This window comes from Chelonus insularis, unplaced genomic scaffold (assembly GCF_013357705.1).
Source record: "Chelonus insularis isolate UGA/USDA-ARS -01 unplaced genomic scaffold, ASM1335770v1 contig_334_pilon, whole genome shotgun sequence".
Lineage (NCBI taxonomy): Eukaryota > Metazoa > Arthropoda > Insecta > Hymenoptera > Braconidae > Chelonus > Chelonus insularis.
The window spans coordinates 39,710-67,270 of NW_023276502.1; the positions used below are offsets into that span (position 1 = coordinate 39,710).

General features: G+C 31.4%; 1 protein-coding gene across 9 annotated transcripts in view; it reads left to right on the plus strand.

Annotated features, from left to right (window-relative positions):
* Nucleotides 1–27,561, plus strand: part of RyR (Ryanodine receptor) — a 41,546-nt gene that overhangs the window by 9,479 nt on the left and 4,506 nt on the right. For 2 of the 9 annotated variants that reach the window (XM_035082019.1, XM_035082026.1), the window contains exons 5-47: nt 208–306; nt 1,064–1,078; nt 1,576–1,653; nt 2,123–2,198; nt 2,267–2,379; nt 2,466–2,665; nt 3,025–3,207; nt 3,399–3,570; nt 5,133–5,302; nt 5,389–5,513; nt 5,657–6,027; nt 6,115–6,446; nt 6,624–7,732; nt 7,814–8,022; nt 8,933–9,032; nt 10,706–10,904; nt 10,978–11,351; nt 11,434–11,659; nt 11,777–11,806; nt 11,978–12,104; nt 12,202–12,500; nt 12,573–13,106; nt 13,376–13,608; nt 13,702–13,804; nt 13,877–14,035; nt 14,164–14,279; nt 14,373–15,734; nt 15,826–15,980; nt 16,440–16,608; nt 16,735–17,233; nt 17,322–17,412; nt 17,519–19,088; nt 20,843–21,864; nt 21,945–22,316; nt 22,502–22,614; nt 23,094–23,187; nt 23,311–23,559; nt 24,643–25,054; nt 25,180–25,584; nt 25,733–25,949; nt 26,068–26,923; nt 27,003–27,202; nt 27,287–27,533. In XM_035082019.1, coding sequence (XP_034937910.1) covers nt 208–306; nt 1,064–1,078; nt 1,576–1,653; nt 2,123–2,198; nt 2,267–2,379; nt 2,466–2,665; nt 3,025–3,207; nt 3,399–3,570; nt 5,133–5,302; nt 5,389–5,513; nt 5,657–6,027; nt 6,115–6,446; nt 6,624–7,732; nt 7,814–8,022; nt 8,933–9,032; nt 10,706–10,904; nt 10,978–11,351; nt 11,434–11,659; nt 11,777–11,806; nt 11,978–12,104; nt 12,202–12,500; nt 12,573–13,106; nt 13,376–13,608; nt 13,702–13,804; nt 13,877–14,035; nt 14,164–14,279; nt 14,373–15,734; nt 15,826–15,980; nt 16,440–16,608; nt 16,735–17,233; nt 17,322–17,412; nt 17,519–19,088; nt 20,843–21,864; nt 21,945–22,316; nt 22,502–22,614; nt 23,094–23,187; nt 23,311–23,559; nt 24,643–25,054; nt 25,180–25,584; nt 25,733–25,949; nt 26,068–26,923; nt 27,003–27,202; nt 27,287–27,533 — 13,785 coding nt within the window. Of the gene's footprint in view, nt 1–207; nt 307–1,063; nt 1,079–1,575; nt 1,654–2,122; nt 2,199–2,266; nt 2,380–2,465; nt 2,666–3,024; nt 3,208–3,398; nt 3,571–5,132; nt 5,303–5,388; nt 5,514–5,656; nt 6,028–6,114; nt 6,447–6,623; nt 7,733–7,813; nt 8,023–8,317; nt 8,418–8,932; nt 9,033–10,705; nt 10,905–10,977; nt 11,352–11,433; nt 11,660–11,776; nt 11,807–11,977; nt 12,105–12,201; nt 12,501–12,572; nt 13,107–13,375; nt 13,609–13,701; nt 13,805–13,861; nt 14,036–14,163; nt 14,280–14,372; nt 15,735–15,825; nt 15,981–16,427; nt 16,609–16,734; nt 17,234–17,321; nt 17,413–17,518; nt 19,089–20,842; nt 21,865–21,944; nt 22,317–22,501; nt 22,615–23,093; nt 23,188–23,310; nt 23,560–23,738; nt 23,760–24,035; nt 24,057–24,642; nt 25,055–25,179; nt 25,585–25,732; nt 25,950–26,067; nt 26,924–27,002; nt 27,203–27,286; nt 27,534–27,561 lie in introns of all 9 variants that reach the window. The other 7 variants (XM_035082021.1, XM_035082018.1, XM_035082020.1 and 4 more) reach the window with 7 other exon arrangements.

Below are 27,561 nucleotides of genomic sequence, written 5' to 3' on the forward strand. Positions count from 1 at the left end.
CTACTGGCGTAAAAATGGAAAGGTCAAGATGCTGAATTTGATATTGATGGAAAATTATTTGCTAGATTTTTTTAATAATGAAGAAAAATAGCTTTGAACCGATTTATCATAAAAATGAGATGAATGAATAAAAAACAGATATCTTACATCAAATTCCCATTCAATATGTGTTCTAGGTTACTATATTTATTGATTTATTTGTTGCAGAACATACCACCTGACCTTTCACAATGTGTTTTCGTGATAGAACAAGCTTTATCAGTGCGAGCCCTCCAAGAGTTAGTCACAGCTGCAGGTTCAGAGACGGTAACGTAAATAAATTTCTACCAGTACTATTCGACCATTTTCAACAATGATATATACAATACAATATAATAATTATTTAATTTATACACAATTCTTTATCAATATCGAAGGCTTTTCGGGATGTGGTTATTGTAATAATTGTTTATAATCATAATAATGATTGTCTAAGCTTACATGGTATTGTTATATGAAGCTCACATGGCCTTGTTATTGATACAGTTGTCTAATACTGTGTACGAAATACTTCTGGTTTAATAAATACCATTTTCATTAATTTAATTCAATAATATCAAGTAGTATATGTGATGAAACAGTTACAAGACAATATAGTGCATCGGCGTGTTGCATCCACCCTTTTATACAATCGCATGTGTCAATGTCACCATCTATAGGTCAATGGGACGTACACAATTTGCATCAACACTCCCTTACAAGCCATTCACTTGAGATCCACTTAATTTTTTTTGTTATTTACATGTACATAGAATATTGACAACTATTTAATTAACACTGAGATCAAAATTATACTAATTTATAACTTTCAAAATAAATAAATTCTACAGTTTAATTTTCACAAAACATTATCAATCTTATTGTCTAAGGAAGCTTCTTTTTGCTTCATTGATGTCTTGATTGGTTAATAATTATTTACCTCAGTGTTAATTAATTGAATCATTGAACCCCAAAATCCTGATGACTAAATTAATGATTGCATCTATCAGTAATTTATTTCGATATGTGTTTTTTTCATTTCCAGCAGCAAGACACCTTAGTAAGTATTTGATATGCACGAATTGTATCGTTCCTACTTAAACTCAGCTTGTGTATTTTACGTCTGTTGGTTGTATCTTGTATAATTCAATTTTATCTACCTAATTCCTTTAATTTTTTCTAGTCTATTAGCGCAACTTACCAGACACCTCTGCTTACACACTGTTAGAAGTAGATTATTCTAAATAAAAAATCTACTGATGACATCAATAAAATAATAGACTTATTTTTATATAAAAAATTGATTTTCATTATTCCATTAATCTCTTTTCTTATTGGTAGTACTAATCGACATTAGTCGACATTTTTTGAACTCTATAACGTTTCAAATCGACAAGTAAATTTATCAAGTATTGGGCGAGTATCAGTTATATAATATGAGTACGTCCAATATTTAATTTAAAGCAAACAAGGTGTATTGATTTGATCAATGTCGGATTGGTTATAAGTTAATTGTAGAGGTTATTCACTTTTATTGATTGTTAATAACATTTTTAGGGAAAAGGCACTGGATCAGGTCACCGAACTTTGTTATATGGAAATGCAATTTTACTTAGGCACCAAAACAGTGATATGGTAAATATGAAGTCATTATTAAAGTATTTTTATTTATACTCATGGTACTGTGAATAATAATTATTGAAATTTACAATAATGAAGATTGAATGCAAAATATATTTTTGTATGTCTAATTAATTTGTTTAGTCAATCTATCAATCAATATCTAATAAATTTTTTTCCTAGCTTATTAAAGTTATCATTGAAATATTTCTATTGTTAGTTTGAAATACTTCAACGTCGAACAAGAGCTTTATTTTTTTAAATATATTTTACTCTAATCTATTATATTGAGTCTACAATAAATAAAAAAATATTCGCATCTCTGTTCTATAGAAAAAATAAATAGGTTCTTTCGGTCAGAATAAATTAAACAAAATTAAGTTTATCCAAGCAATATTTGTTATAAATTGAAAAATTCGAGCTTTAAAAAGCTAGTGATCTATTCTTTATGTATTTTATTAATTATCATTTTTGAACTTTTTAGTATCTTGCGTGTTTGTCAACAAGCTCATCAAATGACAAATTATCATTTGATGTTGGTCTACAAGAGCACTCTCAAGGTTAGTAAATTTACAACTTATTATCATATTAAGTCGATCGATTTTCAACTAATTCTCTTTCTGTTCAGGAGAGGCTTGTTGGTGGACAGTTCATCCTGCATCGAAACAAAGATCTGAGGGAGAAAAGGTGAGAGTTGGAGATGACCTCATTCTTGTTTCTGTGGCTACTGAAAGATACCTAGTAAGTGTTTCCAAATTAACATCATTCTCTCTCTTTTTGTTTCTCTATACCTTGATGCTATGGTTTTTTTGCATTAAATTTTTTAGCACACAACGAAAGAGAACAATCTCTCAGTAGTAAATGCCTCCTTTCATGTTACTCATTGGTCGGTTCAACCTTACGGAACTGGAATAAGCAGAATGAAATATGTGGGGTATGTTTTTGGTGGTGATGTCCTGAGATTTTTTCACGGAGGCGATGAATGTTTAACAATTCCATCTTCTTGGAGTCCTTTGCCTGGGCAAAAGTATGTATATTATTTTATTTAAATATTTATTCAAATTTGGTTAGAAAGGAAGTTGATAGAAGTCTTCTTTTGACTTACTGGTCTATCTAATTTAACCAAGCTTTTATATAATAAGTCTAGCTTCATAAAAACTAATAGTTCTAAAGTTGAAAATAATCGTATTCAAATTTACAGTTTTAATAAAAGTAAAATTGCTAAAGTGTATTTTATTTTATTTATTGCTATTCAAAAATTCAAGCATAAAAAAGCTACAGAAGAATTATTGAGTTCTCTTGATTCGGATGTAAAATAATACTCTCTCAACCTATTTATTGATTCGGTTCGAGGTCAACTTCTTTACCCCTATCGAAAATTTACAGCATCGTCATTTATGAAGGAGGCAGTGTGATGAGTCAAGCAAGATCTCTTTGGCGTTTAGAATTAGCTAGAACTAAATGGGCAGGTGGATTTATCAATTGGTTACATCCAATGCGAATAAGACATCTCACTACTGGACGTTATCTCGGAGTTAAAGAGAATAACGAACTCTATCTGGTCGATAGGTAAGATTTAATTCAAGATAAAAAAGTAAATAGTCTCATTCTAAAAGTGTATTTTTGTAAACCAATATTCCAAGTACTTTCGAACCTCTTGAGTTATCACTGATTGAAATTCAAATCGAACCCAGTGTAGAATGTCATTGAGGGATCAACGACAATAGAATAAATGTAGATATAGTTATTTTAATTTATAGGGATGAAGCAACGACCGAGACTTCGACCTTCTGGCTACGTCAGGAGAAGGACGACCAGAAAATAATACTTGAAGATAAGGATCTTGAAGTAATTGGTTTACCGATTATCAAATACGGAGATTCAACTGTTATTATGCAACATGCAACCACCTGTCTTTGGGTTTCATATAAGGTAAGAATGCTATCATTTTTTTATTATAAAGCTATTGGGCTCAATGACACACATAAGAAATGTTTATAAATAACTATCTTCTAAAATATTTATTAAATTAATAAATTAAGCCTAATTAGTTGAATATTTTATTATCCTGATAAAATAGACCAAGTAAAATAAATTCTAGATTTAATTCATTCTTAATGAGCTTCTAAGGGTTTTTCTTTTTTTATCTGTACTTACTTTTTTATTATATTTAATTCCTATAAAAGATAGACTCATTCATTATTTTTTAATGTAATATATTATTATTTTATAATATTCAATAAGGTTATATTCAATTGGTGTATTGCCAATTGAAACATTCACATGCTAACCCAGATATGTTATTTCCAATTTCCTTCTTTTTCATCAGGGCTACACGTTGCGCCCTAATGAACTTTCTGCTTCGGAAATTTAGTTTATCTCCATGATCGATTTACCGCAAGCTCATAACGTATCTATCCATAATTTCAAACGAAATTTATTCTTCAAAATTTCTTCAATACAACATTTATTGTTATTGAATTTATTTCATGTTTTTAGCTATTTTTTTTACCATATCAGCCAATTTTTTCAATAGAATTTAAAAAAAAAAACGTATTACATTTGGCCATGACTGAATTTTAACATCAATAATAAATCATTGCAGTTCATGTAAAGCAAAAATCTTCACAGGAGTACGAAGTCATTATTCCACAAAGGCTAGCATTGATCTTCAATAGACAAAGCTCGGCAATATCCTCTCCTAGATTTTCTAGAGTTTACGTGTTTAGCTTTGTGACATTGTCTCTGTTTTAGAGTCTGTTGGTGAACATGCTAGACATCGAGCACACTTGTTTCTTCAATAATCTAAGCTTAAGTCAATCCCTTTACTGTACATAGTCTCTAGCTCAGTGGAGAATCTAATAGCTTTATCTTCTTTCTGCGTACAAACTTCTTGAAGTTGAATGAATATAAATTGTGTTTCCTTCCAATAGCTTTGAGGGTATGTTTTCAGTAAAGAAGTGGCACATCTTGGGAAAATTACTGCTTTTCTTTGTGAGTTGATGTGGTAAAGATTTCATTGAGCTTAATAGAAGTTGGGTCATCTACTAGAGTATTTTTCTAGACTTAGCTTTAAATCCGATTTTGACTTATTAAAGGATGCAAATTCAGAATTCCTGTTCAAGTTATTTACTTCAATGCATAGCTATCTGATAGCAATTTTGACTCATTTGAAGTTTTCTCATTAATTATCAAGTTTTAATGTCAATTCTCTGAAATCATGATTTATAATTGTATTTTCGACCTTCTTTGCTTCATCAGCATATGTTAAAGTACTCATAATTTGTTCTTTATTGTTTCTGAAGAATTAAGATGTAGATATTACATGCTTTCAACTACTTTGATCGTTCAAAGCAACAGCACTTGAGGCTCTATTGTTTAATTTTGGTGTCAATTATTTTAATATGTTTTTTAGTATCCATTATTTCCTTCTTAATTATTTTAATAATTTTTACGTATTAATGCTCTTCAAATTTGCATTATTTTAATTTCAGTCTTATGAAACAAAGAAAAAAGGCGTAGGAAAAGTAGAAGAAAAACAAGCAGTCCTGCACGAAGAAGGTAAAATGGATGATGGTTTAGATTTTTCAAGATCTCAAGAAGAAGAATCGAGAACTGCACGAGTTATTAGAAAATGTAGCAGTCTTTTTACTCAGTTCATCACGTGAGTTATTTAGAAAATTTATTATACCTTTAAAATAAAGTTGATTAAGTATTTTTATAAAGTTAGAGCTGATTAAATATATTTAGAGGCCTAGAAACGCTACAGATGGACAGAAGAGCATCTCTTTTTTTCCAAAATGTTAATCTCAATGAAATGGTCATGTGCTTAGAAGATTTAATCAATTATTTTGCTCAACCTGAAGATGATATGGGTAAGTAGTTTGTTTAATATTCGCTAAAAATTAGTTTAGTAGTAATGTTTTAGAATAAAGGAATACCTGAAAAATAACGAATCAATCAAACTAGTTATTAAGTCATGAAGGAAAATTAACTTTTTTTTTATTTCATAATTTAGAGCATGAAGAAAAACAAAATCGATTTCGAGCTTTAAGAAATCGTCAGGATTTGTTCCAAGAAGAGGGAATTTTAAATTTGATTCTCGAAGCAATCGACAAAATAAATGTAATAACGTCACAAGGTTTTTTAGTCGCTTTATCTGGTGATGAAAGTGGACAAGCATGGGATCAGATATCTGGTTATCTTTATCAACTTTTAGCAGCTATAATTAAAGGCAACCACACTAACTGTGCCCAGTTTGCTAATAGCAATCGATTAAATTGGTTATTTAGCAGACTAGGATCTCAAGCTTCCAGTGAAGGTACCGGTATGTTGGACGTACTCCATTGTGTTCTTATCGATTCTCCTGAAGCTTTAAACATGATGAGGGTAAGTTAATATTAACGAAAGTTTAAATTAGTATCTTGGAAACATAACAATTTATTAACATGATAAAATAAAAATTTTGACGTTTAGGATGAACATATCAAAGTAATTATTTCTCTTTTGGAAAAACACGGAAGGGATCCTAAAGTATTAGATGTTCTTTGTTCTCTCTGTGTCGGTAATGGAGTAGCAGTACGTTCATCACAAAATAATATATGTGACTTTTTACTCCCTGGAAAAAATCTCCTACTTCAAACGCAATTAGTTGATCATGTAGCTAGTGTGAGACCAAATATTTTTGTGGGAAGAGTAGAAGGATCAGCAGTATATCAAAAATGGTATTTTGAAGTAACAGTGGATCACATCGAGCAGACCACACATATGGTACCACACCTGAGGATTGGATGGGCAAATACTTCCGGGTAAAAATTAATTTCAATAAAGCTTTGATTAATTTTATTTACGAAGTTCTAGTACTACATTGTAATTAATACAAATAAACATAAATCGAATGATTAAAATTAAATCTGTATTATGTTACCTTAATTATCTTAACTTGATACAGACTTCCATTAGTTAATTAATGTAATTTAATTTAGATATGTTCCATATCCCGGAGGAGGTGAAAAATGGGGTGGAAATGGCGTAGGAGATGATTTATATTCTTTTGGATTCGATGGATCGTTTCTGTGGACCGGTGGACGCAAAACTCAAGTTATCCATGATGCAACGGAACCTTATATCAAAAAAGGAGATGTTATAGGATGTGCACTAGACCTTACAGTTCCAGTAATTACTTTTTCCTTCAACGGTGCACACATTTCAGGTTCCTTTAGGAACTTTAATCTCGACGGAATGTTTTTTCCGGTCATCAGTTGTTCTTCCAAGCTTTCCTGTAGATTTCTTTTAGGTGGAGACCACGGAAGAATGAAGTTTCAACCTCCAGAAGAATTTTCTCCATTAGTAGAAAGTCTCCTACCTCAACAAATCTTATCTTTAGATCCTTGTTTCTACTTTGGAAATATGAACAAAGTTGTTTTAGCTGGTCCGTGGCTGGTTGAAGATGATACTGCCTTTGTCCCTAAACCAGTTGATACAAGTATGGTTAATTTACCAGCATACGTTGAACAGATTCGTGATAAATTGGCAGAAAATATACATGAAATGTGGGCAATGAATAAAATAGAAGCTGGTTGGATTTATGGAGAACAGAGAGATGATATGAGAAAAATTCATCCATGCATTGTACAATTTGAAAAGCTTCCAGCTGCTGAAAAACGTTATGATACTCAATTAGCAGTGCAAACATTAAAAACAATTCTAGCTTTGGGATATTATATTACAATGGACAAACCTCCTTCTAGAATAAAAACTTTAAGGCTTCCAAATGAACCCTTTTTACAGAGCAGTGGTTATAAACCAGCTCCTTTAGATCTTAGTGCCATAACACTCACTCCAAAAATGGAAGAGCTGGTTGATCAGCTTGCTGAAAATACACATAATCTTTGGGCAAAGGAGAGAATAAGTCAAGGATGGACATATGGATTAAATGAAGATTCCGAGATGAGAAGAAGCCCGCATTTAGTGCCTTATCCGAAGGTTGATGAAGCCATTAAAAAAGCGAATAGAGATACCGCTAGTGAAACTGTAAGGACGCTTCTGGTTTATGGATACATGTTAGAGCCTCCCACTGGTGAACAGCATGAAGGTAATTATTTTTAATTTATTACTTCTCCTATTCGTTTTATTTTTTTTTTTACGTTTATTTATACTTCACAATGAATTTCAGCTCTTCTTCTTGAAGCTAGTAGACTTCGACAGCTATTTTTCCGAACATACCGCGCTGAAAGAAATTACGCCGTAAGCAGTGGCAAATGGTACTTTGAATTCGAAGTTCTCACCGCAGGACCAATGAGAGTAGGTTGGGCTAAAGCTGATTGCATGCCAGGAAGTATGCTAGGAAATGATGACAACACTTGGGCCTTTGATGGGTACAACGTATGTTAAAATGATAATTATCTTACTCTTTTAGATTCATGTTATCATAAATTCACGCTATCAGTTGCATTTGTTTACCAGCAAAGTAAATTGGTGAAAAAAAAACTAGTTAATAATTCGGCCAAATTTTTCATTTAGATCGCAATTTATATTGTGAATTATTAGCTTTTTTCCGAAGAAGCAATAAACGAAATAAATTGCAAAAATAAACCAATCAATAAGTACGAAAATTGAAATGAAATATTAAATTAGCTGATAGTATGTTATCAAGGTTTAATCACGTGGTAAATGATAGGTGACCAAAGTACACGGTGGTAGCTGCGAATCTTTTGGTCACAGATACCAAGTGGGTGATGTAGTTGGCTGTTTCTTTGACGCTACGGACAGAACGATCAGTAAGAGTCCCCTGAAATTTGTCAATAAGACAAATGTTTTTATTTAATTGAAAACATTTATTTTTTCATTTTTTTCATTTTTACATAAAAATGATGTTTTTTCATTTTTCTTTCAATGTTAATTCACGTTATTTTCATAATTTATCATCACTACTGTACATTTATTTCGCTTTCTGTTCATAATTACCTTTGGATTGAATTTTTGCACCTGCCTTTCAAAAGAAAAGTGAAACATAACGATCAGACTTGATCATCATTATTTGTTTATCTTACATTGATTGATTAATTTGAAGTGTCTTTTGAAAATAAAAAATGATATTGAGTAAATAGAAAAAAGACTGAACAATGAGACCAACAGTTTAATTTACCGGTGAATAGATGATAATTATCATAATTTTTATTATTCTTATTATTATAATTATTGTTATTATTATGATTATTATTGTTATTATGATTATCGTGGAGGCAAAATTGTTGGACACCGGTTGAATTGCTTTTAAATTTTTATTTTAAAGGAGGAAAAAGTATACTCGGGAACTGCCGAAACATTTGGTAAACAATGGCAGGTTGGAGACGTTGTCGGTGTATTCCTGGATCTTATTGACCGAACAATTAGTAAGACGGAGTCTTTAAACCAACGCTTCAGCTGCCATTACAAGCTACATTACAATATGAGTGTAGAGATAGATTACTGGATATCGAGTTTACTGTTTTTTTTTTCTATCAAACTTTTCATAATATTTCCAAGATAGTTGAAACAAAATTTTATATTTAATTATTTCTTAAAATTATTCCGATCAAAATTAATTTTTCATATTTTTACATCTATCTGACACTATGTATATATTTAATAATACTTCTAACACTCTTTTTGTTTTTTGCATGTTTTCATCTGTTCATTAATACAGAAAAAACTCAGTATTTTATTATAAATAAGTTGAAATAATAAAGTAGAATATACATTGTTGCAAATAATTATGTTATTTATTTTAAATCGTTTTAACTTGTTGAGAATTAAAAAAAAACAATTAAGAGAATTCATATAAATATTATTTGTAAATTATCATTAAATAGGACTAAAGTTTATTTTAATTTAAGTATATTCAAATAGTATTCATGAAATTTTGTATTAAACATAGTTCCATTTAATTATTCTCTCTAAATACAAAGATTGATTCAGTTTAATGTAATTAATAAAAGTCAGTTAAGTTTAAATCAATTTAATTCATATCAAATGTTTTTAATGATTTTAATGAAAATAAATATTTATTTATAAGAAATTATTCAACTTATTTACGATAAAGTAAATTTTTCTGTAAGAATAACTACTTTTGAAATTATATCAATGAAATCATATAAATATATTTGAAAGTTTAATAATATGTACTGTTATTGTTCTTATCAAGAATGATTAATAAACTAATCGATTCATGAATGAAAGTTGATTAATATTAATAATAATATTAAAAAGTCAATTCATGGAATCATTATTCATTTGTTTTTAAAAACTTTTAATCATCAGATATCCAGTATTCTACTCGCTTTTACTCTATTCAGTATAATTAACTATTAATTAATGAGTGGACCTCAATTTTCATTGTAAAAATATAATATTCGATTAATTAACTATCATTAACAATTTATCATTAATACACGTTAATCATTATCATAAAATTTCATATATTTTAAATTATGGAAGTCTATATCTATTTATACATAATTATACTCCTACAATTTTTCTCCTTTTCTTTTTGTTTAGATCAGATTTCTGTAGATTCTTAGATATTCCTCCGATTTTTTTATATTTTTATTGCTATTAATGTTCTGCATGCTAAAATATGACTTCATTTACTTTTATTCTTAGATTATTCATAATATTACAAAGAGAATGCATGCATTGATTTTATCCTTTAAAAATGATTTTATAAACTCCTAGCTATAGTTGCACTGTTTCCATCAACGTAAATAGTCGTGATGCCTGTTTTAATTTACTTCTTTTAGAATTAATTTCTATTTTTTTACGCAGATGTAGCCTTATTGTGATGTTTATTATCATAATTATTTGTTGTTTCTTAATAAATCATCAAAGACTTGGCTTTTTTAATTTACAAACAATTATCAAGACTATCTAAAATATTCAATTAAATCAATAAAAATAAAAATACATTGTTAGATTTGTTTAAAATGTGCTAAAATCAATTTTAAAACAGCCAAGTTGTGTGATATATCAATGAAATTACAAGTAACTATGTTATTCAAAATAATAATTAATATTTATCTGTAATTAGGCTTTTCTCTTAACGGAGAACTACTTATGGATGCTTTGGGTGGAGAAACTTCCTTTGCAGATGTTCAAGGAGATTCTTTTGTTCCTGCTTTTACTCTTGGTGTAGGTCAAAAGGCAAAACTTACTTTTGGGCAGGATGTCAACACTCTTCGATACTTTACTACTTGTGGTCTTCAAGAAGGATATGAACCTTTCTGCGTGTAAGTATTATTAAAAAGTGCATTTTAAATAATAGAATAATTATTTAATCATTATTTATTTATTTATTTTTAGCAATATGAATCGACCAATGACATTTTGGTTCACTAAAGATCAGCCAATATTCGAAAATACTGATGACATGGTTGACACAAGAATAGACGTGGCAAGAATTCCAGCTGGTTCTGATAGTCCTCCATGTCTTAAAATTTCGCATAATACTTTTGAAACTATGGAAAAAGCCAATTGGGAATTCTTAAGATTATCATTGCCAGTTATTTGCCAGTCAACATTTATCACTGAAGCCGAAAAGAAGCAACGATTGCATGAAATTAAAATTCGTCAAGAGCATTTATTAGCTGAACAGCATGAACAGATGCAAGCCGCTGCTCCATCAGCTCATATGGAACAAATTATGAAATCTGGATTCAGCATGAGTGACATTAAAGGTATAATTACATAAATAAAAACTATTATAAAAAATAAACAAGTTACTGTCAAGTCATTGATTTTATTAAATTTATCTAATAGGTTTACAAAGAAATTATTCAGAAGATGCTGTTGAAGAAGCAGAAATGATGAAAGAATCCCCTATTCCACAAAGAAATAAACCTTCAAGGCCACCTCGAAAGAATTCGCTTTATGAGTCTAGGACTTTAAATAATATCAACGATACAGAAATTATGAATGGTTATGATGAAATGAATGGAGATCTTAAAGACGACAAAAAATTAAAGCGAGGAAGGTCGCCATTCCGGTTAGTTATCAATGTTATAAATAATTTAGTCATAATTTAAATTAGTATATATTAAATATAATTATTAACATTTATAAATAAAGCAACAATTATTTAACAATGTAATTATATTATTAGTGGGCAAAACGAAGGCACGGAAAAGGCTTCGTAAGTGACTTTTTTAACCTGAATGTTATCAGAATATTTTTGTTATTGAATGACGGTGCTTATTATGATTATTATATTTTATTATTTATTGTTTTAATAGTGTCGTTTAAGTTTTGAAAGCTTTTCATAAATCTTTGTATATCATTTTACTTAAAAAATCTTTTTTTACAGGTTCTTCTCTCGAAAAGCTAAATCTCCAGATGCAAAATCGAGGACTCCAGAACCCCCTCTAGATATGTCCAAAAGAGGCGTATCAGTCAGCCAGCTATCGAAATCTCCACAAATCCGAGTATCAACTGTAAGTTTATGCTAATGTTTTCTCTTTCAATAATCTCTGTTTACTTGGTAAATATTTAATTCAAATAATAATAATGATGATATTTTTATTGAAACAGACGGATCTAAAAGTAGTTCCACCGCAAATACCAGAGCGAAATGCTCCAAAAGCCATGTCAGTGAATTTAACAGGAACTGGAGTGGAATCTATTGGAAATGAAATTTACGATCCGGAATGTTTGAAACTTATGAATGAATATTTTTACGGAGTTCGAATATTTCCTGGTCAAGATCCTACTCACGTTTATATTGGATGGGTTACATCACAATATCATCTTCACACAAAGGATTTCAACCTTTCACGAGTGAGGAAAGCTTCAGTGGTGATTGTTGATGATTATGAGCGACCTGTAGATCAGTAAGTACGCAATATTTATTTTATAATGATCAATAGAATTCTATCATGAAATTATTTTAATAAATTAAATAGGGTAGACCGGCAAAGCTGTTATATGGTTCGAGCAGATGAACTTTACAACGAAGTAACACAAGATGCTTCAGGAAAAGGAGCATCTCAAGGAATGTTCGTCGGTTGTTTCGTCGATACATCAACAGGAATGGTTTCTTTTACCTGCGAAGGCAAGGAAACAAGTCATAAGTTCAGGATGGAACCAGATACCAAACTCTTCCCAGCAATTTTCGTTGAAGCCACAAGCAAGGAAATCCTACAGATTGAACTTGGAAGAACTTCCAATACCCTCCCACTATCAGCTGCAGTTCTACAGAATTCAGAACGTCACGTAATTCCACAATTCCCACCCAGATTGAAAGTTCAATGTTTAAAGCCACATCAATGGGCACGAGTTCCTAATCAGTCTCTCCAAGTTCATGCATTGAAATTGTCAGATATTAGAGGATGGTCTATGCTTTGTGAAGATGCGATTTCAATGCTTGCTCTCCATATTCCCGAAGAAGATAGATGTATTGATATTTTGGAGTTGATTGAAATGGACAAGCTTTTAAGGTAAATTATTGTTTGAAAGTTCGTTTAAGTACTTTTATTCAATTTATTCATTATTATGTCGAAGTTAAAAAATATTAAATTATTTCCATCGAGGACAAAAAAAATTGGATTAAGTTCAACAAATAATTTACTGCTTGTGAATGAAGTATATTCTATTAAGAACATACTTTATAAAAGTATAAAGACGTAAAAAAATATAAAAACTTTTTTATAAAGAAATTAAAAATGAATTTTTTACTCAACAGAAGATAAATTATATTTTCTTACAGTTTTCATGCGCATACATTAACGCTGTATGCTGCTTTATGTTATCAATCGAACTATCGAGCAGCCCATGCCCTTTGTCTCCATGTCGATCAAAAACAACTGCTTTACGCTATTCGAGCAGAATATATGTCAGGACCTCTTCGTCAAGGATTTTATGATCTTTTAATTGCTCTGCATCTTGAGTCTCACGCGACAACAATGGAAGTCTGTAAAAATGAATACATTATACCCTTAGGTAATGTTTTAATTAAAAATACAAAAATGATAACTTTGCGATTATATTTATTTATAAATTTCTTATTAATATATATATAATAAAATTTTGTAGGTCAAGAACTGAAGGATCTTTATGAAAATCCAGAAATGAGGCATAGTTTACGATACTTAGAAACAGAATCCGTTCGGCCACAGATGAAAATGACTGAAATCAGGTAAATATATAATCCTCTGTGTAGTAGAAACCCCTTTACTAATAAGATGGCATCAAGGCATTTTTCTTGCAGTGAAAATCAAAATATTGAGAATATAAGAAACCTCTACAGCCCATTCTTCCCCCTGGATATTGTTCGAGATTATGTCATGATGGCACTTAATGAAGCAGTAGAAGTCAATCAAGTTCACAATAGAGATCCAATTGGTGGCAGTAATGAAAATTTATTTTTGTATGTATTTTAATTTTTTTTTTTTTTTTCACTAAAACATTCTTCTAAACAACGTTAAAGACTCATGTCTATTTTTTCATTTAAAATAAAAATAATATAAATACTGATTGATAATCTAATTTTTTCAGACCTTTAATTAAACTAGTTGATAGACTTCTTCTTGTTGGAATGCTGAGGAATGAAGATATTGAAAAGCTTCTGATTATGATCAATCCTGAAACCTGGGATGCAACGTTTGATAAAGGTATGGTCATTTTTTTTTTTTTTTAAATTCTTATTAGATAACTAATCAATAGAAACTGTAAACTATTAACTGGAATTTTCTATCTAATTTTAGAAGGCAAAGATGAACACAGAAAAGGTTTGCTCCACATGAAAATGGCTGAAGGAGCTAAACTTCAAATGTGTTATCTTCTTCATCATCTTTGTGATATTCAACTTCGTCACAGAGTTGAATCAATCATCTCCTTCAGCCACGACTTCGTGGGAGAGCTTCAAGCAGACCAACTTCGTCGTTATATCGACATCAAACAATCAGATTTACCATCTGCAGTAGCAGCCAAGAAAACACGAGAATATCGTTGTCCTCCTCGCGAGCAGATGAATGCTATTTTAAGCTTTAAAAATCTAGAAGATGATGATCCTGAGAATATTCCTTGTGGAGAAGAATTAATTACCAAAATGAATGAGTTTCATAATGAGTTAATGTCTTATGTGTCACTTCATGCGCTTCAAGAAGCCGCAGATGCTGCCAATGAACCAGTGGAAATTGAAAAACCTGGTGCAATTCGTAGATTATTTAATTTCATTAATGCTGTGAAAGAATTAGAAGAAGAACCTAAAACAGAACCAGAACCTGTCAAGAAAACACCTGAAGAAGTATTCAGAAAAGTTCTAATATCAACAATTGTCTCTTGGGCAGAGGAAACGCAAATAGAAACACCTAAACTTGTGCGAGAAATGTTCAGTCTCCTAGTACGTCAATATGACACGGTAGGGGAGTTAATAAGAGCTTTAGAAAAAACTTATGTAACAAATAGCAAGACAAGAGACGATGTTGCTGGAATGTGGATTGGATTAAGTCAAATTCGAGCTCTCCTTCCTGTCCAGATGTCTCAAGAGGAAGAAGAATTAGTTAGAGAAAGACTTTGGAAACTTGTTAATAATCACACGTTCTTCCAGCATCCTGATTTAATCAGAGTTCTTAGGATTCACGAGAATGTCATGGCGATTATGATCAATACCCTTGGTAGAAGATCGCAAGCTCAATCTGATGCTCAAACTCAAGCACAAGCGGCTGAAGGAGGAGAGGTGCCAGCAAAAGAGAAAGACACGTCACATGAAATGGTTGTAGCTTGTTGTAGATTTTTGTGTTACTTCTGTCGAACTTCAAGACAGAACCAGAAAGCAATGTTCGATCATTTTGATTTCTTACTAGAGAACAGTAATATTTTACTGTCAAGACCTTCTTTGAGAGGTTCTACACCTTTGGACGTTGCTTATTCATCATTAATGGAAAATACAGAACTTGCTTTAGCATTGAGGGAACATTATCTAGAAAAAATAGCAGTTTATCTTTCAAGGTGTGGATTGCAATCGAATTCAGAACTTGTGGAAAAAGGATATCCAGATCTTGGATGGGATCCAGTTGAAGGCGAGCGTTATCTTGACTTTTTAAGATTCTGCGTTTGGGTTAACGGTATGTAAATAAATTCAAAATAAAATTAAATGTTTTTTAGTAAAAGACATCATTAAAAATATCTAATTTAATTGTTATTTAATTTGTCTAGGTGAAAGTGTTGAAGAAAATGCGAATTTAGTAATTAGATTACTAATTCGTCGCCCAGAGTGTTTGGGTCCAGCTCTCCGTGGTGAAGGAGAAGGTCTCTTACGAGCAATTATTGATGCTAATAAAATGTCTGAACGTATTGCGGATCGTAGAAAGGTAAGATCATTTAATAGAGAAAAAAAAAGATGAATTATCTACTCAAGATCATACACAGTTAAAGGATTGAGTTCATAAATTCAAACGTAAGAATGTCCTTTATTTTATTTTTGTATGTTTTTTTTCCCCTGTGCAATTAAAATTCCACATAAATTGTATAGTGAATTAGAATAGATTATCTTCGTATCTTCATAGGATCTAGTATTGTAGAGAATGCACGAAGCACGGTTGCAAAAATTTGTAGATTCGTAATTAAAACAATGTCATTAGCCCTAGAGTATAATGTCAAATCCTTATGTAAATAATTAAAATTATAAACCCTACATTTAATTGGAAATAGTAAACAGTAAACAAATCCTGAATGATCAATCCTCATGTATGTAGAGTCTTTACAAAATACACCGATCCAAGCATGGTAGACTTGCAACTAATTGATTATCAATGTAGCAATTCAAACAGGTTCATGATGAAGTTGAGGGCAATTCGGTCGCACAGTTCGAGCATCCACTTCCTGAATCTGATGATGATGAAGATTATATAGATACTGGAGCAGCTATTTTGAATTTCTATTGTACATTAGTCGATTTATTGGGCCGTTGCGCACCTGACTCATCTGTTATTGAACAAGGTAAAATATTATTATTCAATTTGTACCCATAATACAATCCCAATAAATTCCTTGCTCAAAATATCAGTGATACATAATTTAATCATTTATCCAGTCAATTTGATAAATGGTAATTGTCATTCACAGGTAAAAATGAATCCCTACGAGCAAGAGCTATTTTAAGATCACTTGTTCCTCTGGATGATCTCCAAGGTGTTCTGTCTTTACGATTCACTCTACTGAATCCGGCTGCTGGTCAAGAAAGACCTAAAAGTGATACTCCTTCAGGTTTAATACCTGGACACAAACAAAGCGTAGTTCTTTTCTTGGAGCGAGTATATGGAATTGAGACAAAAGAATTATTCTTCAAAATACTCGAAGAAGCTTTTCTTCCTGATCTCCGAGCAGCAACAATGCTTGATAGGAATGATGGATATGAATCAGACATGGCCTTAGCAATGAACCGATATATTGGAAATAGTATTCTTCCTTTGTTGATCAAACACTCCAAATTTTATAATGAAGCTGATAATTATGCGAGTCTTCTTGATGCTACACTTCATACAGTATATCGTCTCAGTAAAAATAGAATGTTAACCAAAGGACAACGTGAAGCAGTTTCTGATTTTCTTGTCGCTCTAACTAGGTAAGAACGATTAGTTTTCGATTTATTGAAATTTAGATTAATTATACTACAGAAATATATTTATTCAAATTATTGATCACTTTTACAGCCAAATGCAGCCAAGTATGCTGCTTAAACTCCTTCGCAAGCTTACAGTAGATGTTTCTAAGCTGTCAGAATACACAACTGTTGCTTTAAGAGTAAGTATTTATCTAATAATAAATTTAGATGAAACAAAATTCGTTCTAAAAATTTTTTTAATAATAAAAAAATATGCTTATCAACTGATTCTGTATCAATTTTTAGCTGTTAACCCTGCATTATGACCGTTGTGCTAAATATTACGGTTCAACTGGAGGCCAAGGTACCTACGGAGCATCGAGTGATGAAGAAAAGCGCCTTACTATGGTGTTATTCAGTAACATCTTCGATTCCTTGTCAAAAATGGATTACGATCCAGAGTTATTCGGAAAAGCTTTACCATGTCTTACTGCTATCGGTTGTGCTCTCCCACCTGACTATTCTTTATCAAAGAATTATGATGATGAGTGGTACAGCAGTAAATCCGCATCTACTCAGTCTCCAGATGGTCCTTATAATCCTCAACCTATCAATACATCGAATGTTGTGCTCAATAATGATCTTAACCAAATCGTTCAAAAGTTTTCTGAACATTATCATGATGCGTGGGCAAGTAGAAAACTTGAAAATGGATGGACTTTTGGAGAATCATGGTCTGATGCTAATAAAACTCATCCAAGATTGAAGCCTTACAGTGTCTTGAATGACTATGAAAAGGAACGTTACAAAGAACCTGTAAGAGAAAGTTTAAAAGCTTTATTGGCGATTGGATGGAGTGTGGAGCATGCTGAAGTAGATATGGCCTCAACAAATCGTAGCTCATTACGGAGATCATCTAAAAGTCAGACTGATGCAGCGAATCCGTTTAATTATAATCCTCATCCGGTTGACATGACTAATTTGACCCTTAGCAGAGAAATGCAGAATATGGCTGAAAGATTAGCTGACAATGCTCATGATATTTGGGCGAAGAAGAAAAAGGAAGAATTAATTACCACTGGAGGAGGAATTCATCCGCAACTAGTACCTTACGATCTCCTGACTGATAAAGAGAAGCGTAAGGATCGAGAACGATCTCAAGAATTCTTGAAATACCTTCAATATCAAGGCTACAAACTTCATAAACCAAACCGTGGTGGAGCAGAGACTGAAGTCGGCGGAACTGGGGCATCAGTAGAACTTCGATTTGCATACTCACTTTTGGAGAAATTAATCGCATATTTAGACAAAGCTACAATTAACATGAAACTTCTGAAACCTTCTGATACATTCAGTCGTCGTAATTCTTTCAAAACGTCTACTCGCGACATCAAGTTCTTCAGCAAAGTAGTTTTACCACTGATGGAAAAATATTTCAGCACTCATCGAAACTATTTCATCGCCGTAGCCACAGCAACAAACAATGTTGGAGCAGCTTCATTGAAAGAAAAAGAAATGGTTGCTGCTTTATTCTGTAAATTAGCAAGTTTACTTCGATCAAGACTTGCAGCTTTTGGTGCTGATGTGAGAATAACTGTTCGTTGTCTCCAAGTGTTAGTGAAAGGAATCGATGCCAAATCTTTGGTGAAAAATTGCCCGGAATTTATACGTACATCTATGTTGACATTCTTCAACAATACAGCAGATGATTTGGGACATACTATTTTAAACTTACAAGAAGGGAAATATAGCCATCTACGAGGAACACATTTGAAGACTTCGACATCACTTTTCTACATCAACAGTGTAGTTTTACCGACACTAACAGCTATGTTCGATCACTTAGCAGCTTGCGAGTATGGCAGTGATCTTTTACGTAAGTTGAAGATTTACTTTATTTCTTCACCTTTTCACTACTTTTTTTTTCATAAATCTCAAAATGGTTTTTTGATATCTTATGCATATACATTAAATTGAATAATTAACAAAATTACAAATTAAACATTTTCATTCACTTTTTGAATGATTTCACTGTATAAAGAAATAATGTTGATCATTGTTCCTGTTTTGTTTACTTCTATTTCACTATTTTTCGTCTTTATTTTCAAATAAAAGGCTGCTATCCCAACTTGTATGTATCGATCATCAATTGGTTGTTTGAGTTTGCAAACTAGAGGACTTCCGATGAAACTCTAAAAATTGAAATTTTTCCGTTAACTACAAACTATATGAAAATAAATTAACAAAAAATATTAATTGAATGTTTACTAGTAAATGTTTATCTGTAACATTGACAAATGGCAAATGATATGATCTTGAAATAAGCCAATCCTTATCAAATGCTAATTGATTGAAATCCAAGTTTTGAGCATCAAATTGTCCGTCATTGAAAGGTGTAGGATATGCAACAGTTACTAAACCTATTAATCATTATCACTTACAGTTAGTTGTATTTTTGAAAGAAATAATTTTGATTATAATATAATTACCTGTACTATTGGAAGTAGTACTGTACTCTCGCATCCATCGAGTATACAAACAATGATTTCCAACAAAAATTTTGGTATTGCTAGCTAAATTTATTGGTTTTATTTTATCTGTAAGATCGAAACTAGTTTCCAAAATTAACAAATTATAACTAATATCAATATCATGAAGATCTTCCGGATCATTTTGATGAATAATTTTTGCAACTTTTCTTACTACACAGTTCTCTAAGATTGCCAGAAATCCGTGTTCTTCACAATTAGTTTCAACAACTATGTCATTTTCTGTATGTCTATGAAAAATATTAATTAATACTGACACAACTGAATTTTATGTCAATAATTTTTCATTCAATCATACCCAACAAGTCCTAGTGAAGAAGTAAGAACTACTTTAGGATGAATAAGTGAACCATAACTTAATCCTAAAGTTTAAAAAAAAATAACTTGAATAATTTTGGAAGGTAGATGTGTAATTAAAACAATCATAAAGGCAATTAAAATATTAAAAAAATATTTGAAAGTTAAAATTTTCGATACTTACTAAAGAGTGAATCTCTAACATTTCTAATTACAACAAGCCATGGATATCTGATTAAACTATTTTTATCAATATCACGATTTACTTCTTTATAAAAAGGCCCACAACTTTGTACAAAATGAACAATAGTTAGTATTAATAAATACTTTGATAATGTGTACATTGTTATAAGCTGCATGAATAAAATAGCGCGAGATTAGATAGTATTTGAAGAATAAAAAATAACTCTTGATTTCTTGAATTTATACAGCGAAGACGGTATTTCTTGCAAGTTTTTTTTTCTTTTTATTAAACAAGCTATGTAAATACCAACCATCTGGATGATGAAAAAATATTTGAACTATTCTATCATCAATACCTATTCTAATTGTAATGATAAAAAAATTAACATTGATAATCGAAATTATCAAATAATTTGCAATTAATTCCAATATAAAATCACAAAAACAGATTAATGCCAGATCCACAGGTTTTTTAAGTGTTTAGTTTAAAGTTGATTGAGCTGAAATATTGAATTAAAATTTGTCAGTATAAATATTCTTATCCGTGCATAAATAATTCATAAAAAATTTTTATAAATATATTTGCTTTTTTTGGTTTCAGTTGATGAAATTCAAGTGGCGTCATACAAAATGCTAGCATCTCTGTACACACTAGGAATTGATTCTACTCTAACTCACGATCGCAAATATCTTAAAACTGAAATAGAAAGAAATAAACCGAACTTAGGTTCTTGCTTGGGTGCATTTTCTAGTTGTTTTCCAGTAGCCTTTCTCGAGCCTCATCTCAACAAACACAATCAATTTTCACTTTTGAACCGAATTGCTGATCATTCCTTAGAAGCTCAAGATATAATGACCAGAATGGAATCCAGTATGCCAACATTAGAAACAATTTTATCAGAAGTAGATCAATTTGTTGAGTCAGATAAAACGTACAATGATGCACCTCATGTTGTGGATGTTATATTACCTCTATTATGTTCTTATCTACCGTTTTGGTGGGCTCAAGGTCCCGATAACGTCAATCCCACTGAAGGAACTTATGTTAGTATGGTTACAAGTGATCACATGAATCAATTGCTGAAAAATGTTTTAAAATTAATTAAGAAAAATATTGGAAATGAAAATGCACCTTGGATGACACGAATTGCTGCGTATACTCAGCAAATTATTATTAACTCATCAGAGGAGCTCTTGAAAGATCCATTTTTGCCGCTTGCTGAAAGAGTAAGAAAGAGGACTGATAATATGTTCCATAAAGAAGAATCGCTTCGAGGATTCATTAAATCTTCGAGCGATGATACTTCACAAGTTGAAGCACAGATACAAGAAGATTGGCAATTACTTGTACGGGACATTTATGCTTTCTACCCATTGTTGATTAAATATGTTGATCTCCAGAGAAATCACTGGCTGAGAAATAATATACCAGAAGCAGAAGACTTGTATAATCATGTTGCTGCGATATTTAACATTTGGTCCAAGTCACAATATTTCCTCAAAGAAGAACAAAACTTTATTTCTGCTAATGAAATTGATAATATGGTGCTCATCATGCCTACAGCTATTAGAAGAACAGCAACAGTTACTGATGGTTCTGCTCCTATTGGCGGTGGGAAAGTGGTTTGTATCTAATTCTGAAAGTAATATAAAATAATGATAAGAACGCTGTTATAAATTAAGATTATTTTTTTTTTTTACAGAAAAAGAAAAAACATCGTGACAAGAAACGAGATAAGGACAAAGAAGTGCAAGCATCACTCATGGTAGCTTGTCTGAAACGTCTTCTTCCTGTTGGTCTAAACTTGTTTGCTGGTCGTGAACAAGAATTAGTCCAGCATTGTAAAGACCGTTTCTTAAAAAAAATGACCGAGGCAGATATTGCAGAGTTTGCCAAGACACAGCTGACATTACCAGATAAAATTGATCCTGCTGATGAAATGTCATGGCAACATTATTTATATTCCAAATTGGGACAAAAGAAGGATACAATGGAACCGGTAAAGGCTCAACAGCTTGATGAAGTTGTGACAAGAATTACTGACATGGCTAAAGTACTTTATGGGCTACATATGGTAAGTAAATATAGTTTATTACTTTTCTTATGCTTCTATCAAATTAGATGTATCAGATCATTCCTCACTGATTGTTTTATCTTTTGAACATTTATTTATTTCAATTATTCATTATGTTTAAGTATTTTTCATTATTATATATTTGTATTCACATTTTTATTTTTTTCATGTTCTCTGTCGAGTAGATTGATCATCCTCAGCAGCAAAGCAAGAGTAGTTACAGATCTGTGGTCTCAATTCAACGGAAACGAGCAGTTATAGCTTGTTTCCGTCAAACTTCCTTACATTCCTTACCCAGGTATCCTAACTTTTTGTTTTGTTCGATTTATTTGCAGTGATTTTTTTTAATTTACTTCATTACTTGTTTGTGAATAAATTATGTTTTCATTCATTATACAGGATTTGCGCACAATTCTAAAAAATATTTCAATTAAATTCAACAATGACAGAAATAACGTTTATTATTAAAAGTTGTTTAATTCTAAACTATATTTAAATCAAATTATAATATTGATAAATTTCAAAGCAGTAATATGTAATTGATAGTAACATTGTAAGTTGTGTGTGCATGATTACTAACAGGCTACTAAACCACCACCGTTGAAAGACGGATGGAAGCGTGTGTTGTGTGCGGCAAGAAAAAGAGCTGCTGTTGCATGCCTACGTAGTGAACCTTTATATAAATTGAGAAGGTAAGGAATTTTTTATATTAGTTTAATTTAATTAACTACAAATAAAGTATGACAGTCTTAATTTGAGATTTTTTATTTTTGATAGACATCGAGCAATAAACATTTTTGCCAGAACATATTATGAATTATGGCTTCAAGATGAAAATGTTGGACAAGAAGTGATGATTGAAGACCTTACGGTAAGTTTTATAAAATAAAATATTTTAATGATTATTCACATAAATTATCATTATAATATTCTAGGAATGAATGTTAAAAAAAATGATGGAGTATTTTTTTAAAGAAAAGATTTGTTTTTTTAGCAATCATTTGAGGATGCAGAATTGAAGAAAATGGATATAACACAAGAAGAAGGTAAACCGGATCCTTTAACCCAATTAGTAACAACATTCTGCCGCGGAGCCATGACAGAACGTTCAGGAGCACTTCAAGAAGATCCATTATACATGAGCTATGCTGAAATTATTTCGAAATCCTGTGGAGAAGAAGAAGAAGAAGGTGAAGATGAAGAAGGCGGAGGCGGTGAAGAAGAGAGTGGTGCATCGATTCATGTGAGTGAAGAAATTGCTAAAATATTTATGAAGATCAAAGTACCGAAATCAGTTTGACAATTTAATTTGTTGAAAAAAAAAATTATATATTTATCCTGAAAATAAGTACAGAAAGTTTGAGAGGCAAAATATCATTAATGCATGTCTTCTCTTTTTTAAACTTACTGATCGGCCAGCAGCCGACGCATAAACTTATATTGGTAAGATTAGATTAAAGTAGATAGTCCCTATATCAGGTTGCATCGTTACATTATTAGATTTGAAAGTAATCATATTTGCATTTTTATGATACATTAATTCAATGGTTCAATCAAAAAACTTTATATTATTTATTGATCATTCCATTTGTACCAATTTATTTTAGTAATAATGTTGACAATAAATATATTAGTTATTAGTTAGAGTTATGGAATAAGTCATTATAATAATTCGTTAATTATTTATTAATATTAAAATTATTTTTATGCATTCTTAAGAGACCGATGCATAAACTGATGGTAAGAGCTTCAATATTTTATTGGTAATTAATAATATTTTATTAACTTGAAAGTTTAAGTATCTTCTTAAGAAAAGAGATATAAAAAATGCCCAAGACACGATTTCGAAACGAAAAGTTATGTGAACTCTTGTGGAATATCTTTAGTATTTTTTAAATAATGTTCTGCATAAAAATAAAAAAAGATTTTGTTAGGTACTCTGAGAGTATTTTACACGAGTACAATGTCTGTGAAATCCATTCAGAATCACAAGTGGTAATTCTTGGACATTTTTATGGGCTATTCCCTTGTCAAGGATGCTCTAAAGCACTTTCAAGTGCTTTGTGTGCATTTTCTGCGGAAACGATGTCTTACAAAATGTCTTAAATCCTCCACTCGTGATTTTTGGTTGATTTTTACATTTTTCTTCATGTATTGAAACCACAACATCTTTCCCCAGAAGTTTATCTATCAGACAAATCTTTATTAGAAAATCTAAATAAAATAAATATTTATTTAGGATTAAAACAAGATGAATTTGATAATTTATTAAATACATTAACTTAATAAAATTGGTGATTAATTTCAAATATTTGGTTTAACGTAGGAACAAGAAATGGAAAAGCAGAAGCTATTATTTCATCAAGCTCGTCTAGCAAATCGTGGAGTAGCTGAGATGGTATTACTACATATTTCTGCCTGCAAAGGAGTACCAAGTGAAATGGTGATGAAAACACTACAACTTGGAATTTCAATTCTCCGTGGAGGAAATATTGAAATTCAACGAGGAATGTTAAATCATCTTAAAGAGAAGAAAGATGTTGGATTTTTTACATCAATTGCAGGATTAATGAACTCTTGTAGTGTTTTGGATCTTGATGCATTTGAAAGAAATACAAAAGCTGAGGGACTTGGGGTCGGATCTGAAGGTGCTGCTGGTGAAAAAAATATGCATGATGCTGAGTTTACCTGTGCGTTATTCAGATTTATTCAATTGACTTGTGAGGGTCACAATCTAGGTGAGAAATTCTTGTGAATACTAATCAATATCTTACAAATTCAATTACGTTAAAAAATAAAAAAAATCCGAATAAAACTACGACATAATTTGATATAAACAATTAATATTTTTTTTTACTTACAGATTGGCAGAATTATTTAAGAACCCAAGCGGGAAATACAACAACGGTGAACGTGGTAATTTGTACGGTAGATTACCTACTAAGACTTCAAGAATCGATTATGGATTTCTATTGGCATTACTCAAGTAAAGAACTAATTGATCCAGCTGGAAAAGCTAATTTTTTTAAAGCTATTGGAGTAGCTAGTCAGGTTTTTAATACCTTGACTGAAGTTATTCAAGGTCCATGTGCTCAGAATCAACAAGCACTAGCGCACTCACGTTTATGGGATGCCGTTGGTGGTTTTCTCTTCCTTTTTTCTCACATGCAGGATAAGCTGTCCAAACACTCAAGTCAAGTGGACTTATTAAAAGAATTGTTGAATTTACAGAAAGATATGATTACTATGATGCTCTCCATGCTTGAAGGTATAATTATTCATACTTTTTAATCCAATAGAATAATCATTTATGCAATGATTCATATATTTATTTTTTTATTTGTTTCGTATGAATTCTTGTGCTTTGTCATTTGAATTATTTATATATAAGTTCTAATCAATTATTCATTATGCAGGAAATGTTGTGAATGGTACAATTGGAAAACAGATGGTAGATACTTTGGTCGAGTCTGCAAGTAATGTTGAATTAATTCTTAAGTACTTCGACATGTTCTTGAAGCTTAAAGATCTCGTATCTTCTGCGAGCTTCCTTGAAGTTGACCTTAATAACGATGGTTGGGTATATCCCAAAGACTTTAAGGAAAAAATGGAGCAGCAAAAAAGTTACACCTCGTAAGGAAAATTTTTAAAAAATAAATTTCATTTTTATAATTCATTATGTTTTAATCTTCTTCCAGTTTTTAATCCGTTAATCAATAGCTAATGTATCTTGTTATTTCTCAATTTCTAGAGAGGAAATTGAATTTTTACTGGCATGCTGTGAAACCAATCACGATGGAAAAATAAACTACATCGCTTTTATGGACCGATTCCATGAGCCAGCTAAAGAAATTGGTTTTAATTTAGCAGTTTTATTGACAAACTTATCTGAGCACATGCCAAATGAACCGCGACTTGCAAGATTTTTGGAGACGGCTGGTTCTGTTCTTAATTACTTTGAACCGTTCCTTGGTAGGATAGAAATCTTGGGTGGAAATAGGAAGATTGAACGTGTGTACTTTGAAATTAAAGAATCAAATATTGAACAGTGGGAGAAGCCACAGATTAAAGAGTCCAAGAGATCTTACTTTTACAGTACGGTAGTTGAAGCTGGAGACAAAGAGAAGCTAGAGACTTTTATTAATTTCTGTGAAGATGCTATTTTTGAGATGCAACATGCAAGTGCATTGATGGCCGTTGAAGAAAGCGGAGGAATGGGCAAGGCTCGAGAGTCTTCTTATACTTATTTGGGAGAAGATGATGAAGAAAGGAAAGATCCAATAAGAAGAGGAATTCAAGCATTTAAAGATGGAATTTACTTCTTCTTTTCAATGTTTTCGCCAACAAATATCAAAAACAAAATTGTTGAAATGCAGCAAATGTCAATTCCTGAATTATTTATTGGCTTTTTCAAAATGTTATTTTACGCATTTTATTATTCCGGGTTTGGAGTTGGAATTGTTATTAATTACTTCCTCAAACTTTTACTAACTTTAATGAGAGGTCCACATGTAGAAGAACCTGTTGTTGAAGTGAAGGAAGAGGAAGAAAAACATTCAAGACACTTACCTGCATTGCCAGCAACTCCTGATGAATCTAATTTACAAGTAAGTCATCAATAATAATATAATCTCCAGTTTCTATTGATCTACTTATTTTTAAACATTGATTTTAATCTCTCAAAAGGTTCAAGCATTTGGAATGGATATAACAAAAGAAGAGGGAGGACAAATAAAAATTGCAGCTCATGAATCGAATGCATCAACTCCGCAATCTAGTATAGAAGAGGCAGGAGAAAGTACTCCTGAAGAAGGCACTTTCGAAGATGGAGCTCGAGCAGAGTCCGGTGAAGCAGAAGCACCGGTATCTTTAGCAGATCTTCTTGGGTAAATATAATAATTTATGCATTAATAATAATAACAAAGAAAGAAGTACAATGCATATTAAGTTTCTTGGTCTACTGATTTCAGAGGAGAACAGGCAAGAGCTCAAGCGGCAGCAGCTGCCGAAGCAGCAGCAGCTCAACAAGCTGCTATGGCTGCAGTAGAAGCTGAAGCAAAACAAGAAACCACTGCTGAAACATCAACAGGATCAAGTATTGACTTTTCTGAGTACACTCACAGAATTGTTTCTTTTCTGGCTAGAAATTTCTACAATCTCAAATATGTTGCATTGGTTCTTGCCTTTTTCATCAACTTTATGTTGTTATTTTATCGGGTAAGTATTTTATTATTTAGGTAGGTCA